At 35.6% G+C, this 18,105-nt stretch overlaps 1 protein-coding gene across 2 annotated transcripts; it reads left to right on the forward strand.

Moving 5' to 3' along the window:
* Positions 1 to 10,153: 10,153 nt before the first annotated feature.
* Positions 10,154 to 16,919, forward strand: LOC145966899 (uncharacterized). 2 transcript variants are annotated; one of them, XM_083091332.1, is made up of 5 exons: positions 10,154 to 10,257; positions 12,746 to 13,009; positions 13,390 to 13,563; positions 13,652 to 13,998; positions 16,898 to 16,919. In XM_083091332.1, exons 2-4 carry the CDS (start codon positions 12,748 to 12,750, stop codon positions 13,954 to 13,956), a joined length of 741 nt encoding a protein of 246 aa, XP_082947458.1. In that variant the 5' UTR covers positions 10,154 to 10,257; positions 12,746 to 12,747; the 3' UTR covers positions 13,957 to 13,998; positions 16,898 to 16,919. The 2 variants fall into 2 exon arrangements, with proteins under 2 accessions (XP_082947458.1, XP_082947457.1); XM_083091331.1 differs by lacking the exon at positions 16,898 to 16,919 and having other exon boundaries at positions 13,652 to 14,224.
* Positions 16,920 to 18,105: the final 1,186 nt, after the last annotated feature.

Below are 18,105 nucleotides of genomic sequence, written 5' to 3' on the forward strand. Positions count from 1 at the left end.
ACTCTATAGCCTTCCACTGACGAATGCAAAAAATTGATCTTGTTTTTCTTTGAAATTCTGACGGCAGTTGTGATCGTAAAGAAAGAAGCCTTTGTGAAATCTGTATTTTTTGGATTGGACTTAATCTGATTTTTAAAGAGCCGTACATGAGCATCTCCAGCAATTTCTTCATCACACCTACGCAGGCTAGGTGCATGTAATCAAGAATAAAACTAGTCGTCATATCTATTGCAGGTTTAATATTTTCTAAAGGAAATTTTCCCATGTGATGTTCGGGATCATCCTTATTTCGAAATGATTCATTCGTCCTTATTGCATAACCAACACCTGAATATATTATTTTTGAAGCCTTTCCAATTAAATGTCGAACTCCGTGTATAGTGCATCTTTCGCATGCACTATATCCACCGTAACCTTTACTGCATTTAAGATAAGATCGTGCTGGAGTATCCGCAGCAAAACATTTCAATTTAACAACAAATGTTTTTTGGAAAAGCTTTATACCATGTTTTTGTAAATAATTTAATTCGGCTATAAACTCTTTTAGATATTTAGATAAATTTTTTGGTTTGCTGTTACCGCAATAGATGGCTACTATAAATGGTTTATAAATATCAGGTATATAATGTACCTTACATAAAATGGGCTAAAAACATTTTCCCGCCGACCGTGTTAAAGGAAGTCCATCAATGTTGATAATTAATTCAATATTTCCTTCGTGAAAATTGTTAATACAAGATTCGAGACCGAATGATATACCCATGTAAACAAACTCGCCCAAAATATCTTCTGTGGAATAATCTTTCATTTTAACAATTTGATAATCGGTTAATATACCTAAAAATGTTTTGGAACTTTTTGGTAGTTCTGGGATAAGTCTTTTCCGTAGAATTCCTAATAATTTATCTAAAGTTAAAAAATTGACGTTTTTCTCGATAGCCCATGATTTTAACGTTTCAATTTCGTTGTCATCTGTTTTTAATGGTAACGTGGCAACATTTTCTTTAAGTTCACCGTGAAGATCAACTTGTAATATAGTTTCTTGAAAATTCATTGCCTGTCTCTCAAACTGGGAGGGTCCCGTTAGCGCACGGTGCGATAGCACACCAATCCAATAACACACGAAAAATTGAACACAATTCCCGATAGCCCACGTCCCGATAGCACACAAGGTTCCACATGGGTTTGCAACGGGGTGGGGGGGCGGGGGGCGGGGGTGCAGTCTGTGCGTGTACTTTCTCATTGGTGTGCTATCGGGATTGTGCGCGAATTACTTTGTGTGCTATCGGGACGTGGGCTATCGGGAATTGTGTTCAATTTTTCGTGTGCTATCGGGTTGGTGTGCTATCGCACCGTGCGCTAACGGATCCCGCTCTCTCAAACTCCTGCATGTCTTCAGTGATATGTGATGAATACGATTCACTCGACGATTCAAGTTCATCAATTTCAATTTCCTGAGTAAAAGCGTGTTTTGGTTTTGTAACACCTATTTGAAATTTAGTTCAATTTTTATTTTATTTAAAAAATTGTATTTTTTATGTAAATAGTAATGTATATAAATAATAGTTAAAGATAAAAGTAGTAAAATGAAAAATAATAAAAAGTAGTTTTATCTATATAATTTTTGTTATCAAATAATTAATATAATAGAAGAAAGCATATATGGTTGTTTTCTTGCTTCGTTTCCATCAGTTTGTATTAGCGTCATCACTTCCTTATAATCTTTATTATATTCTTCCTCGACAGCTCGACATTTTTTCTTTCGACGTCGAGCTAGTTCTCTTTTACGAAATTCCATGGTCAACAGATTTCGTAAAATGTAGGAGAATATTTATATATACATATATATATATATATATATATATATATATATATATATATACAGGGTGACCCATTTTAACTTAGGCAGCCAAATAACTCGAAAAATAAGCAAGATAGAGAAAAATGTTTTAGACAAAAGTTGTATGGTTTCGAGGGGGCCATAAGATGGTATCATTGGTTTGACCTTGAAGAGTCATTTGAAGGTCACGTGAAGGTCACTTCAATTTTTTTAAATGGAATACCCTATATATTTTTGTACATTCTTGTAGCTTATTTCGAGAGCTTTCCAAAACACTATAATTAAGTACCTTTCCGTTAAGTACTTTTTGAGTTATGATGCTTGAAATAATTTCTTAATTTTACATAAACCGTAAAATATCTTGTAAAATATTCATTTTTCGATTATCTTACCTTAATACTTTTATGTACAAAATAATGAGAGGAATCAATTGGTGTAAAGAAAACACATAGTTGTTTTTAAGAAAAAATATGGAATTGTTAATTGCAAATTACATATTTTTTCTTCGAAACAACTATGTGTTTTCTTTACACCAATTGATTCCTCTCATTATTTTGTACATAAAACTATTAAGGTAAGGTAATCGAAAAATGAATATTTTACAAGATATTTTACGGTTTATGTAAAATTAAGAAATTATTTCAAGCCTCATAACTCAAAAAGTACTTAACGAAAATGTACTTAATTATAGTGTTTTGGAAAGCTCTCGAGATGAGCTACAAGAATGTACAAAAATATATAGGATGTTCCATTTAAAAAAATTGAAGTGACCTTCACGTGACCTTCAAATGACTCTTCAAGGTCAAACCAATGATACCATCTTATGGCCCCCTCGAAACCATACAACTTTTGTCTAAAACATTTTTCTCTATCTTGCTTATTTTTCGAGTTATTTGGCTGCCTAAGTTAAAATGGGTCACCCTGTATATATATATATATATATATACAGGGTGTTCAAAAAGCCCCGGACCGGTTGAATATTTCATAAACTATGCACTTTAGAAAGAAATGTTTCAGACAAAAGTTGTATGGCTTGAAGGGGGCCATAAGAAGGCGTCATTGGTTTGACCTTGAAAAGTCGTTTGAAGGTCACGTGAAGGTCACCTTCAATTTCTTAAATGGAACTCCCTATTTTTTGTTACTTATTCTTGTAGCTTATCTCGAGAGCTTTCCAAAACACTATAATAAAGTATTTCTTCATTGAGTACTTTTCGAGTTATGAGGCATGAAATAATTTCTTAATTTTACATAAACCATAAAATATCTAGTAAAATATTCATTTTTCGATTATCTTACCTTAATACTTTTATGTACAAAATAATGAGAGGAATCAATTGGTGTAAAGAAAATACATAGTTATTTTTAAGAAAAAATATGTAATTGTTAATTGCAAATTACATATTTTTTCTTCGAAACAACTATGTTTTTTCTTTACACCAATTGATTCCTCTCATTATTTTGTACATAAAAGTATTAAGGTAAGATAATCGAAAAATAAATATTTTACTAGATATTTTATGGTTTATGTAAAATTAAGAAATTATTTCAAGCCTCATAACTCGAAAAGTACTCAATGAAGAAATACTTTATTATAGTGTTTTGGAAAGCTCTCGAGATAAGCTACAAGAATAAGTAACAAAAAATAGGGAGTTCCATTTAAGAAATTGAAGGTGACCTTCACGTGACCTTCAAACGACTTTTCAAGGTCAAACCAATGACGCCTTCTTATGGCCCCCTTCAAGCCATACAACTTTTGTCTGAAACATTTCTTTCTAAAGTGCATAGTTTATGAAATATTCAACCGGTCCGGGGCTTTTTGAACACCCTGTATATATATATATATATATATATATATATATATTGTGACCGTTTATTTTTTATATTGAGCTGATGATAATTGTGGCCGGTGATATTGGCCCACGGCACACCTTCGGCGCGATTCCTTTCAAAAACTTCAACTCTAAATTTGCATGGGCGCCAGGTGCGAGAATACGCACCGCTCTAATAAAATCTTGCGATAATATACGACACTCAAAAGAAAGCAAAAGAATTCCAAAGCTATCGCGACGGACACTCGGCTAGCCCCGTATCGAAACTGGTAGAGGGGCGGTCCGTTTAATTTCTAATTAATTAGGAAGGATCGAGAATGCAAGGTCGTTGAAAATAACACAGATTATTAAAATAACAAAAGTTGTAATATATTTGACATGGATAATTAAGAACATCAATATTTTACAGTAGACCGGCGCGAGTAGATGGAGAAGAAAAATTATACCTTTGATTTTATTTTATCACCGGCAGCAATAGGCCGGTATCCGGCACAAGCATCGCGGTATCACATGCCAAGCGTTGACAAAATAGGTGTTAAGAACGCCTTGGAATTCCGCGCTATGCGAGACTTGTCGGAGTCTCGACAGCCACGAATTCCAAATAACTTTTCAATAAGGATCCCCGCGATACTCGTTCGGCTAATTTAATTTTGTCCCGCATGGAATGAGAGAAAGAAGTATAATCTTGGAACGAATAGCCGAATGCAAAATTAGCGGGTCCTCTACAAGTGTAAATCGATCGTACGCGTACTAGCCCGTTACCCGTTAACGGAAAGAAATTTTCTCTGACTTGATCATCTCGTAGGAAAGATCTCGAATTAAAGACGAACCACTATTCCGGATAACATAACATATAACATAGAATAGGTTGAATCAAAATTCGACACTCGGAAATATGCGAGTCGACGCCGTGACGCAATTGTCGGCTATCAAATATCGTGATCGCCTTCGTGTGTGAACTCGCTTACAATAACATTTAGCGGACAAAGATTTACAGCAGACACGAATAATTGTACAAAGCGAATAACTAAAATGAAACTATCGGCGCTTATCCGGGAGAAAGGGCACTTAACTTTACGAAAGCTCGAACAAAGTCTTTCAGCCGGCCGTCGTATTCTAATACGCAGTAGTCGAGAACAGCCAAAGAATCTCACGAAGAATTTAATGACGGCAGCAATATGACACCGACGTTATTCGAGCTAATTCTACCTGATAATTTTGTTTATTTTTATAACGAGAGCGGCCAGATGAGGTCGACGCTGGTCTCACCGGTGACTCCTCGCACTCTGTCGTACTCTCGGCATCCACAGACCGGATCGAATTCTCTGGGCCATCGTTCCCTTCGCCGGTCCGCCGAACAGTGACGAGCGGAAGGCCCCGCCGGAAATCACGCCGGCGAATTAATATGGAATTGAGCCACTTGTGGCGCTTCCGTGGTCCTCAGGTTCGTCGCGCGGCCCAATTAATCCTGCGGCTTTCAGGGCCGTATTTGTGTCTGTCGCACCCCCCGTCGGCTCTTAGATTTTTATAAAATTTCTCCGTCAAGGCCCGGTGTGAGGAATACTTTCGGCAGCCACTTGCCGTTAATTATGAGGTTCTTCGGTAGCGCTGTTCTGGCCAAAGGGCTCCGACTCGGGATCCCAGTGTCCATCTTTATATACTGGTTGGCCTTCCCCGCAATTGTTCCTCGCACCTGCTGGGTATAAGGATGTTTATAGGTGCGACAGCGGCAATCTTAGACTGACTTTCCGATTAATAATAGCAGACAATGATACTTAGCTCGGCGTGTTCCTTCTTATTCGGCGCCTCCGCTCGTTCCGCTTCATTACTCCCTGGACTTCCTCGTTGAGCCACCGGATGAGACTCAGTCCACGTCTCTCCTCATGCGCGCGCTTACCCCTTCTTAGATCTTAGTACGCTAACAAATAAATTTTTCGCAAGGGAGGCGAGTCTAATCTCGCCTCCAATAGCCGCTCTCTCCCTAAATCAGGGGAGAACGAGGGCCCACGACTATTCTCGGTCAGATCCCGCGATCCTTGTGACGGACCGTCAAGTATCACGTCACAATATATATATATATATATATATATATATATATACATATACAGAGTGATTCAAAATAACCTAATTGTCCTTAAAATGACACATTCTCGAGTCAATTCTAAGACGATTTTTCCTTTGGCAAAATTTCGTCCGACGCTTAGTTTTTGAATTATTAAAAGAAGTAATTAACTTATGACGGGTCGAATACAAGAGGCAGGCAAGGGTGGCGCGATTCACCGTCAGACGCGGGTGCTTAGGCGGGGCGTCTGCTGCGATCATCTGATCGCTACAGACATACACATGCGAATACGTACATTCTCATTCTCTCTCTCTCTCATTTGCTTACTCACTTTAAGTCATTATTATTCTTATTTAAATTATTATTATTTACTTTTTATTATTATACATTTTCGCTTTAATTATTATTATTATTTTAAATTGTACTGTTTTTTTTTGTTTTTTTTGTTTTTTTTTACGACAGGGGAAAATGCATTTTATGCATACTTGCCGAGCGGTCCAGTGAGTTATGTGGGACTCGAGTACCAAGTCGAATTACCAACTCGGTACTCCCTACCCACTAAAAACCCCTCTCTTTCGCGAATTTTCTCTAACACTGTTTATTTGACATCCCGAAATCTGTTTTCACACAACACCAAAGAATAGTTATTATTACCTTGTTCGATGCATTGAAGTAATTTCTTGAGAAATGAATTTTCCGACAAATCGTACTTTCACTCAAATTGAACTGAGATATCACGTTCTAAGGGACAGAGATCCACTCTAAATAATTAATCGATAGTTCTTTTTTCTTTTATAAACTGTATTCTTTTATAAACTTCAACATAATCACATTCATTCAATCACTGTCGAATAATCACTGTTGGCAATTAAAAACCACTCGATTAAAGAAACACACGCGCACATACGTTATTACACGACGCGACGATGCGACAACGCGACGATATTTACCCGGCGACAGCAAATAGTTTTTGGTTATGATAAGTTACGGTAGGTTTTTCAATCAAACACATATTCACGTTCGACAGTGTTGTTAGTACCTTAACCTACCGTAACCTACCATAACCAAAAACTGTTTGCTGTCGCCGGGTAAATATCGTCGCGTTGTCGCGTCGTCGCGTCGTGTAATAACGTATGTGCGCGTGTCTTTTTTTAATCGAGTGGTTTTTAATTGCCAACAGTAATTATTCGACAGTAATTGATAGTGATTAGTGATAGAGTCATTGGTAAATTTCTCATCTTATCGAGTGAGTGAATGAATGTGATTATGTTGAAGTTTATAAAAGAATACAGTTTATAAAAGAAAAAAAAACTTTCGATTAATTATTTAGTGTCGATCTCTGTCCTTTAGAACGTAATATCTACGTTCAATTTGAGTGAAAGTACGATCTATCGGAAAATTCATTTCTCAAGGAATTACAGCAATACATCGAACAAGGTAATAATAACTATTCTTTAGTGTTGTGTGAAAACAGATTTCGAAATGTCAAATAAACGGTGTTAGAGAAAATTCGCGAAAGAGTGGGGTTTTTAGTGGGTAGGGAGTACCGAGTTGGTAATTCGACTTGATACTCGAGTCCCACATAACTCACCGGACCGCCCGGTGAGTATGCATAAAATGCATTTTCCCCTCTCTTGTAAAAAAAAAAAAACAAGTACAATTTAAAATAATAATAATAATTAAAGCAAAAATGTATAATAATAAAAAGTAAATAATAATTTAAGTAAGAATAATAATGACAAAATGAGTAAACAAATGAGAGAGAGAGAGAAAGAGAGAGAGAAAGTGAGGGAGGAAGAGAGAGAGACAGAGACAGAGAAAGAGAGAGAGAGAGAGAGAGAGAGAATGAGAATGTATGTATTCGCATGTGTGTCTGTAGCGATCAGGTGATCGCAGCAGGCGCCCCGCGTAAGCACCCGCGTCTGATGGTGAATCGCGCCACCCTTGCCTGCCTCTTGTATCCGACCTGTCATAAATTAATTACTTCTTTTAATAATTCAAAAACTAAGCGTCGGACGAAATTTTGCCAAAGGAAAAATCGTCTTAGAATTGACTCAAGAATGTGTCATTTTAAGGACAATTAGGTTATTTTGAATCACCCCGTATATCCTGAAAAGTTATGAGGGTGGAATTTTTAAAATGGGACACCCTGTATGTGCAAGGGCTCACGCATGTATGCGGTTTTCGCTTTTGTGTGCGTTATCACTGCACATTGCCCGCGTCTCAATTATTCTGGCATCCTGACGATTCCGCGAGCGTTGTAATCGTTAAGTGGAATACAATTTTATTCTTTACATTATTTATCATATATATATACACACACACATATATATATATATATATATGATAAATAATGTAAACAATAAAATTGTATTCCACTTAACGATTACAACGCTCGCGGAATCGTCAGGATGTCAGAATAATTGAGACGCGGGCAATGTGCAGTGATAACGCACACAAAAGCGAAAACCGCATACATGCGTGAGCCCTTGCACATACAGGGTGTCCCATTTTAAAAATTCCACCCTCATAACTTTTCAGGATCAACGTTTGAAGGAAAACGACTCGGATAAAAGTTGTAGGGAACAAAGGGGGCTATCTAGTGACCTTGGATTCGACATTAAAGGTCATTTTCAAGATCATTTGAAGGTCAACTTCCGTTTTTTAAATGGGTTTTTTAAATCCCTACTTTTTATTACTTATTCTTGTAGCTTATCTCGAGAGCTTTCCAAAACACTATAATAAAGTATTTCTTCATTCAATACTTCTCGAGTTATGAGGCTTGAAATAATTTCTTAATTTTATATAAACCATAAAATATCTAGTAAAATATTCATTTTTCGATTATCTTACCTTAATACTTTTATGTACAAAATAATGAGAGGAATCAATTGGTGTGAAGAAAAAACATAGTTGTTTTTAAGAAAAAATATGTAATCTGCAATTAACAATTCCATATTTTTTCTTAAAAACAACTGTATGTTTTCTTTACACCAATTGATTCCTCTCAGTATTTTGTACATAAAAGTATTAAGGTAAGATAATCGAAAAATGAATATTTTACTAGATATTTTATGGTTTATATAAAATTAAGAAATTATTTCAAGCCTCATAACTCGAAAAGTACTCAATGAAGAAATACTTTATTATGTTTTGGAAAGCTCTCGAGATAAGCTACAAGAATAAGTAATAAAAAATAGGGGTTCCCAATTAAAAAACGGAAGTTGACCTTCAAATGACCTTGAAAATGACCTTTAATGTCGAATCCAAGGTCGCTATTAGATAGCCCCCTTTGTTCCCTACAACTTTTATCCGAGTCGTTTTCCTTCAAACGTTGATCCTGAAAAGTTATGAGATTAGAACTTTTAAAATGGGACACCCTGTATAAGCGATTTTCGCTTGTTTAGCGTCGCGCCATAATAGAGTGTCCGTTAGCCGTTCATTGTCCAATTGTCCTTGATTGAGTAAGGACGTGTTTCTGCGAGTTTATTTGAAGCATATTAATCAAGTCCTCATCAAGTACTTGATTTAAAAAGAAGAGTATATACCAATTTTTAGTCAGCTAAGTGTGGAATAAAGCCACTCAGCATTGAAGGAAGAAGAAGAAGAAAAAGAAGAAGCGTCCAATATAGCCGGTAAATCGAGTGAACGAAAGGTGTTGAAAAAAAAACAGACCGAATTTTTCATTGAATGTGTATAAGTGTACAAGTTTATTCAGCCGCAAATAAGTAAGTATATAAGGTAATTTGTAATATAATTTATATTGTGACGTTGCCGTCCCGACGCGCGTCCATCCGCCCAGAATATCTTGACGGGGCGCGAGCCGAGCGGCCGCGCCAGAATAAGATAGCGAGAGCCGTATCGTGATCTCCGGAGAGGCGAGCTATTATTGTAATTTCGTACTTTTCTAATTGTATTTTTTTTGTTATTATTTTGTACGTCGGGCAACCCGCCGGAAAACAACCGGAAGAATGAGAAGAGGAATCTTTTTGCGACCACCGACACGGCGCTCACGGTCTTCGAGACGAGAGCGGAGGTAACGCCTGAGGATCAGGACAGCGCAGAGTCGCGGGTGGAATTCGCCCCCTGCCATTAAAGGAGGGAAAGTCTCCAAGGATTAGCTGTCTTGGACCGGAATCACGGGGTCCGGTCGGCGCTATCCTCCGAGGACGGAGGACGAACGATCTGCCTCCAGAAGACCATCGATGGCAGGGTCGCCGAAACTCAGATTTTCGAATTATCGGGGCCGTTATGGCCCCTGATACGGCGTTGTCGCGGAACGCATTAATACCTCGCGTGTCGCGGCGCTATTGGCCGCGAATCCGCGCAGGATTGACGCCGCTATCGACCCTGGATCGCAAGATCCAGGGATTCATTCTGATGCGGGCGCTCTCAGCGTATAGTTGTTTGTCTTAAAGTATCGTCGTTGTCGTAAGTGTGTCGCCGTTAAGGTCCGAGAGGACGAGCCGAGGAACATCCCCCTGGCTGCGGGAGCAAGTATCGGCGAGGTTGCCCATCGCTATATTGTAAGCCACGTACGCGATTCCGTCCGTAGACCGGCCGCTCTGTCGCCGTCGCCATTTTCGTGTCTCGTTGTCGCTCGGGCTTTGTACCGAGCTTTCGAATTTCGTGTATTTCGAGCGATTGAAGACAAGCGACCGAGGCATCAAGGACGATCGTAACGTCGGCCGTAGTCGGGTATAAGGAACCGTTCATCTCTTTCTCCGGGATTCGGGGTGTCGTAAAACGCGTAACGAGCGGCTCTCGTATATCGACCACGTGCGCGGTAAATCGCGGGGAATGCGTTCGCTATCCGTGCTGTCGAAAAGAGTTTTCGAAGCCGCGTAAGACATCCCCGCAATCGATCTTCGGGCGATTTTCGTTATTAATTAGCGTGTATGTGAGTGTGTGACCGTGACGTATCGTGACTTTGCAAATGTCGTGTTGTCTATGTCGCGCTTGTTACGTGTATGATTTGCGCTTATTGCGAGATATTTGTCGTGCGTGTGAATGTGTCGTGGTGCATAATCGATTACGATAAATTGAGAAATTGCCGAAATTCGAGAACTGCGCGTGAGTAAAAAGGCGTTACGCCGAAAGGAAAGTAAGCGGCATCCGACGGCTATCGAATATCGATCGCATCGACCGTGTTCGTCGCAAGCGAGATTTTCCGTCTTCGCAAATTGCTTAATTACTCTCGCTCGATTATGAAGCCTCGTTACGAAGATATTGCTGTCGATTAAATAAGCGAGTGAAAGAATAAAAGGGAAACGATCTGTAAAAGGAGTCGTCGATGAGATTGTCGAAATTTCCGTTACGTTTTCGAAACGCCGTTCGACCTCGCAAAGTCCGGCCATAAAAACGGGCCAGGAGAACTACAAATATCTGCGCTTTCTTAGGGTCTCGATTTCGAGTTGTTATTCTTATCACCGCTATCGAGGAATTATCTGTTATACATTTCGTTATTTCAAATTTTCGAAGTTATGTTAACCGCAGTTATATTTCGTTAATTCAGATTTGCTAATTTATGTTATTGATATTTCTTTCTTGAATTCGTTATTTGTTATACTTTATATTCTTTTTTTTTATATTTCTTTTCTTGAATAAATTTGTTATATTTTCTTTTATATTAAGCTCACGTAATTTATTTGAGTGGTCGTTTTTCGTGATTGTTAAATTCCGTTGTGTTTGTCAATTTTCGTAATTACCGAAAGTCTCGCATAAAATAATTCAATATCCTTTTCAACAGACCCTGCCCCTCTACCGTTAGGTGAGCTAGTCCGTGGCGAAATAGGCTAACGTCTTTCGCGTTATTTTGGCGTTTTAGCGAACTGATACGTGGAAGACCGTATCTGGCGCCCAACTTCAAGATCTCGAGACGGCCTTCGCTTCGCCGCGGCTCGCGCGAAAACACCCTTTATCTTAGTTCCCCCAAACGCGAGTATCTCTATCCTTGTGTTTTTGACGACGTTTTCGCTCCCCCTTTAGCATCCTCCTCTCTAACACCTCGAGGAGGATTGTGAAAATTAAAATTGAAACGTCGCAATATATATATATATATATATATATATATACATATATACAGAGTGATTCTGGACAAACGTTTGTCTTTAAAAAAATAAATTGTCGAGTCTATTCTAAGACGATTTTCCCTTTACCAAAATTATCTACGAGGCTTAGTTTTTAAATTATTAAATAAAATAGTTTGCGAATTACGGAACGAGTACAAGAGGTAGACAGGGACGGCGCAACTCACCGTCCGATACAGGCGATCATGTGGGGCGCTCGACGCGATCAGCTGATTGCTGCACATGATGAGTGTAACAATCAGTGTGTGTGTGTGTGTGTGTGTGTGTGTGGGGTGTACGCGTATCCACACAGGCACTCTCTCTCTTTCTCTCCCTCTTTCTCTCTCACTCTCTCACTCACTCACTCACTCACTTATTCTTACCTTAATAATGAGATTCTTCATACTGCTGATAAATAGCAGTGCCCAGTGTGTTGCACGATAATAATCGTCGTCGACGAGACGTCGTTTCTTCAACACGCAGTTTGACACATCGTCAAATAAGCGAAGTTTTTTCTTTCATCACTTTCGGCACTTCTACAAATTTACTCGCGCACTTAATCACTCACAATTGATAAAAGGAGGAATTTACCAACGGTTACGGTACGAATTTAATAAACGGTTAACGCATCGCGTCGAGCGCTCCACATGATCGCCTGTATCGGACGGTGAGTTGCGCCGTCCCTGTCTACCTCTTGTACTCGTTCCATAATTCGCAAACTATTTTATTTAATAATTTAAAAACTAAGCCTCGTAGACAATTTTGGTAAAGGGAAAATCGTCTTAGAATAGACTCGACAATTTATTTTTTTAAAGACAAACGTTTGTTCAGAATCACCCTGTATAATAGGATGACAGTTTTTATTGCGCGTGTAGGAATATATCGTAGAAAATATTTTCAAGGCATTATTTTGAATCTTAACCTATAATTATTTTTATTGTTATAGTGATGAGTAAAAGCGCAAATTCGGATACACTATATAAAATGATTGAGTTTGAAAATGAAAAAACTGAAAATGGCTATAAAATAATAGAATGCGTGCCAAGTTCATGGATCACATATGATCACAAGCTTGGTTCTTGCGTAGTGCAATATATGGATCCACCATATTCAATAGAAGATTCTAAATTAATTCAGGATCTAATAAAAATTCGAGCACAACCGCCTGAAAGTTGGCCACGATTTCCCGTGAACTTGAAAGGTGATGCAAGTAAGTAAGTATAAAATAAAATAATAAAAGTCAATTACGAAATTTCATTACAGTTAATTTAATATAAAGGAACGTCAATTTCATTTTGAATTGTATTTAATTCTATCTCTATTTCGTGAAGAAAATTAATTTTAAATTGTATTTAAATCAATTTATCAAAAATATTTGTAAGGGAGATCAAGAATATTATGATAAAAATAGATAAGAAATAAAAGAATATCATGATAAGATTAAGATACAGAATTTTATAATAGTTTTTTAAATTTATATAATATAAAAATATAGAAAAATATAAAAATTAAAAACAAAAGCTTTAGTCAGTTTTATATAGATATTATATTTTTAATATTTTAACTTAATGAAGAAAATGTTATTTGCAGATTCGTATAAAGAAGGAATGAATAAATTAAGTATTCTCGAAGTCCAACTATATACGACAGATTCTGAATCACGAGGGATGGAGAAGGCTAAAAGAGCGATAGAAAATTTGAAGTCTCGGGTAGATGTTGGAAAAATGTTATCCAAAAAGAATAATGAATCATCATCTGAACTAAGTATTTGGAAAATGAAGATATCATGATCCACTAATAATTAACAAAGAAGTATTAATAATATTTTTAACGTTTGTTTATCATATTTAAGATTCTACAGACACATCTAGCTCAGATGAAAAGCAGAAAAGACAAACGAAAAAAAGAATAAATATAATTGAAGATTCTGATGACTCATTTACACCAACTAACCAAAATCCAAAACAAAACATCGAAATCAAAAAGACATTGAAAAAAGCTGTTAGAACTCGAAACAAGTTGCCAAAACTTCAAACAGTTTTAAAAGACAACTCAAAAACAAAACAATGTAAAAATATTGACCGAACATATCGTCTGTCAAAAATAATATATCAAATACATCGATTACATCCAGCCTACGGAAACATAATAAGATAACACAAAATTTCAATACAATTACTAAAATAAATCAAGAGCAAGGTATTTTTTTAAGTCAATTTCTTTTTTTCTGGTTTCAGAATTTTTTCAATTGTATTTAACACGTTCCGTGCCGAGCCGTTTTTGCTCGACTTTTCATTCAGGCCATTTGATGTTTTGACTAAAGATTGATATATTATCACACAATATTTCATTACATCATCAATCCATAAGTAATTAGCTTGTATAGAGTAGTTATCACATCGTGTACCATCTGTGGTACACGTGGCGCTGCAATCAGTTTTAACTTTTCGGTTAGTAAAAAGAACCTGCCGTGTTCGAATTTGTTGAGTAAAAAGCGAGGGAAATAAAATATTTAACAAAAGAGGGAATAGGTAAATATACGGAGATAACATTTTTTGTTTTTCATTTGTATTTTTGTCTTTTTCTTTTGTCTTTGTTGGAAAACAAGTTTCTTTTATTAACTTTCATTAGTTTATTCTTTCATCTTTTAATTTTTTGTATTGATCCAATGATCCAATTTTCAATTTTTATCCCTAATGATAGGCAATATGGAAATACAAGACGCAGGTAGTTCCAGTAGTATTTCTAGCGAAATAGAACTTCCATTTAGGATGAAACGCTCGCGTAAATTTATATTATCATCTTCCGATGAGACAAGAGATACATCAATTGAGGTTAGCACACGCTGTATATCGAAATGCCGCCCAATTGTATATAGCACCGAAAGTGAAGATGAAACACGAAATGTTACTGATAATTTACCAGACCAATGGATAAATCCAAGTGGAAATCAACCTTCACTCATACCATTCATAGGTACACCTGGAATAACATTATTAGATTATTTGTATAAAGAAGAAGATTTTTACCTACTATTTGTTACCGAAGAAATGTTTCAAGACATAGTAGAACAGACTAACATATACGCGATGCAAACATTGGCTCAGAAACGATCATGTCGTCTGAACAAATGGATTCCCACCAACAAATGTGAAATAAAAAAACTTTTCGGCCTTCTCATCTGGATGGGATTAGTAAAATTACCCGAAATACACTTATACTGGTCCAAAGATCCAACATTCGCTCAAAGCTTTCCTCGATCAGTAATGCCAAGAAATCGCTTTGAGATACTGTTACGAATGCTGCATTTCGTAAACAATGAAAATGCAAATTTTGAAGACCGCCTCTATAAAATCAAACCAATTATTGATAAACTAAAGGAAAATTATGCAAAATATTATGATCCACCGGAAGTAGTATGTATTGACGAATCTGTAATACCATTTCGCGGCCGTGTCGTTTTTAGACAATATATAAAACAAAAACGGCACAAATATGGTGTAAAACTATTCAAGTTATGCTTCAAACCAGGATATACCTATAACTTTGAAATATACTGCGGTAAACAATTTGGCAAGGAGAAAACTACTCCTAAAGGTGTTGCTATTTCACTTTGTAAAAATATTTTTGATAAGGGACATACTTTATGTATTGATAATTGGTATACTAGCATAGATTTAGCAGAAGAATTTATTGCTAGAAACACACACGTAATAGGAACGATTCGATCAAATCGTCGTAGAATTTCCAAAGAAGTGGTACAAAAAAAATTACAACGAGGAGAAATATTTGCAAAAGAAAATAAAGCTGGAATAACATTGATGAAATGGAAGGATAAACGAGATGTTTTACTATTGTCTACCAAACATTCTGCAGAGATGGCTGTTGTTAGAAAAAAAGGATATGATATTGTTAAACCGAAACTTGTTATTGATTATAATGAAGCCAAGAGTTCCGTTGATGTTTCTGACCAAATGGCAGCATACAGTAATCCATTACGCAAAACTTTAAAATGGTATAAAAAAGTAGGATTTGAACTTTTACTAAATACATCAGTTGTAAATGCTTGGATATTATATAATACTCAGCAACATAGATCTATATCAATAGTAGAATTCAGAAAACGATTAGTTGCTTATTTATGTCACTGTCAGGATGAAAACAACAACTTATCTCTTGAAATTACGACAAACTCTAGAAAACGTCATGAAATTAAAAAGCAAGAGGGCAAAGCGTCGATAGTTAGAAAATGTTGCACTTCTTGCTATAAACAAAATGTAAAAAAATTTGGTACTGAAGTAGCAAGACAAAAAACTATAAGAGTAGTGACGTTTTGCAGCGATTGTCCGAACAAGCCCTTTTTATGCATTCCTTGCTTTAACAAAGTGAATCATTATATGTAATTATTAATTATTGTATATATAACAATTAAACAAACTTATGTGCTTTGTTCTATACTGCATTTTTTATAATGCCTCATTCTTTTGGTGGAAATATATTCTACAGTCTTAAACTTGTTATAAAATATATGTTTTTAGCACATTAAATAAATATGTCAGCGTGTACCACCAGTGGTACACGCGGCTTGAATGGAAAGTTTAACGTGTACCATCGGTGGTACACGTGGCACGGAACGTGTTAAGAGGAAATCGTAAGCTCATGTTTATTAACCGAACAATCGAAAAATAAATTTTTATTTTTCATATATGTATTTCGTTCTACTTTCATCTAATAACGAGAAGAGCATCTTCGGGAGCATACAATCTTTTATTGTGCAAAAGAATTTTCCATTGAGAATTTATGTTGAAGAATTTTGGTAAAATGTGTGATGATATATGTATATCCATAACGTAAAATACAGATTGTATACATAATAATATATATCTACAATGTAAAATAATAGATTGTATACTCTCTTGAAAGCTGTTCTTCTCAATATTAAATGAAAGTAGAACGAAATATATAAAAAATCAAAAAACATTTTTCGGTTGCTCGATGAACATGAACTTATGGATTACTCTTAAGTCAATTTACAAGAAAAAAGTTCATGACATACATGTATTTTCCTACTTTGTAACTTTTTATCATTTCAATACAGCTTCTGAGGTTAACGTTCTTTCTGACGAATTGAATGTAGAAGTGTAGGAAATGCTATCTAAAGATACAACTTCATTAAAGAATATCGCTAAAAGTAATTAATATTTTTTTATATGAAATATATAAAAATTACTTTTATTCATGTTGCTGAATTCTATTAATATTTCGATTATTCCGTCAGCTTTAACATTTGTTTATGTCGCCATGAAAAAAATGACGGTTGAAATAAATTTTATTAGGGATGACATCCAAGTATTGCGTAACACTATTGAGCGTTCGTTGCTTGTCAAAAATGACCAAATTTCAACTCCAGCCTTTGTTGAAAAATACAATTTCCTCAAAATTCAATCTGTTGAAGAATTTAAAAAAATTGGTTCGGAGTTAAAAACAAATGATAAATTCGCAAAGGATTTCGTAAGTATATGCTCTGTGCTACATTATAATTCTTTTTAATTTATAAATATAATTATTTTGCAGACAGATGTATTGGAACATTTGATAGGCTCAAATATGAAACAGTCTATTATATCTGTAGTGAAAAAATTCCTACATCGTTTTGCCATGAAATGTACGGCTATAAAACAGTCCAATAATAAATTTGTGCTGAAAAACACTTATTTGTACAACTCTCTATTCGGTAAGAAAATTTTTTTAACTCTTACAATTTCTTATAATGCAATTTATAATTAAAATTATATAATTAATATTATATAAAATATAATTTAAATTATAAAACTTCTTATATAATACAATTTATTTATAACCAGTTATATTTGACTATTTTATTTTAGATTTAATATGTCGCTTCCACAAAAATCCAGATGGCGAAGTAATTACAGAAAAAATCTTTTATCAGTCTTTGTCATCTTGTCTGACCAATGCGAAAGACTGGGATGGATATCGCAAGTTTCGACAACAAGCGGCAATTCAACATGATACATAATTGCGCTCTTTCTCTTTAAATTCCTTAATTTTTTCTGATTTTTTTTTTAATTTTGTCTGAAATTTTTCTCATGAACTTTGTTTTTCTCAGTTCTTTTTAATTAAAAAAATTATTCTTTGTTTGTTTCTATTAATTAAAAAAATTTTCTTTTATATGAAATATTATATAGTGTCAAATAAAAAAAGATAAGCCAAACAGAAATATATAGAGATTACTTTTATTTCTTTTAATTAAAATTTTCTTAAATTTTTTTTAAATCTCTAATT

This window comes from Camponotus vicinus, unplaced genomic scaffold, assembly GCF_025532165.1.
Source record: "Camponotus vicinus isolate PSW18456_S1 unplaced genomic scaffold, iyCamVici1.0 SCAF_2, whole genome shotgun sequence".
In the NCBI taxonomy this organism is placed as follows: domain Eukaryota; kingdom Metazoa; phylum Arthropoda; class Insecta; order Hymenoptera; family Formicidae; genus Camponotus; species Camponotus vicinus.

Coding starts and splice junctions, on each gene's coding strand:
- LOC145966899 (XM_083091332.1), top strand. CDS start 12,748: ATGAGTAAAAGCGCAAATTCGGATACACTATATAAAATGATTGAGTTT. Junction 13,010..13,389: donor GAACTTGAAAGGTGATGCAA/GTAAGTAAGTAT, acceptor TGTTATTTGCAG/ATTCGTATAAAGAAGGAATG. Junction 13,564..13,651: donor TGAATCATCATCTGAACTAA/GTATTTGGAAAA, acceptor ATCATATTTAAG/ATTCTACAGACACATCTAGC.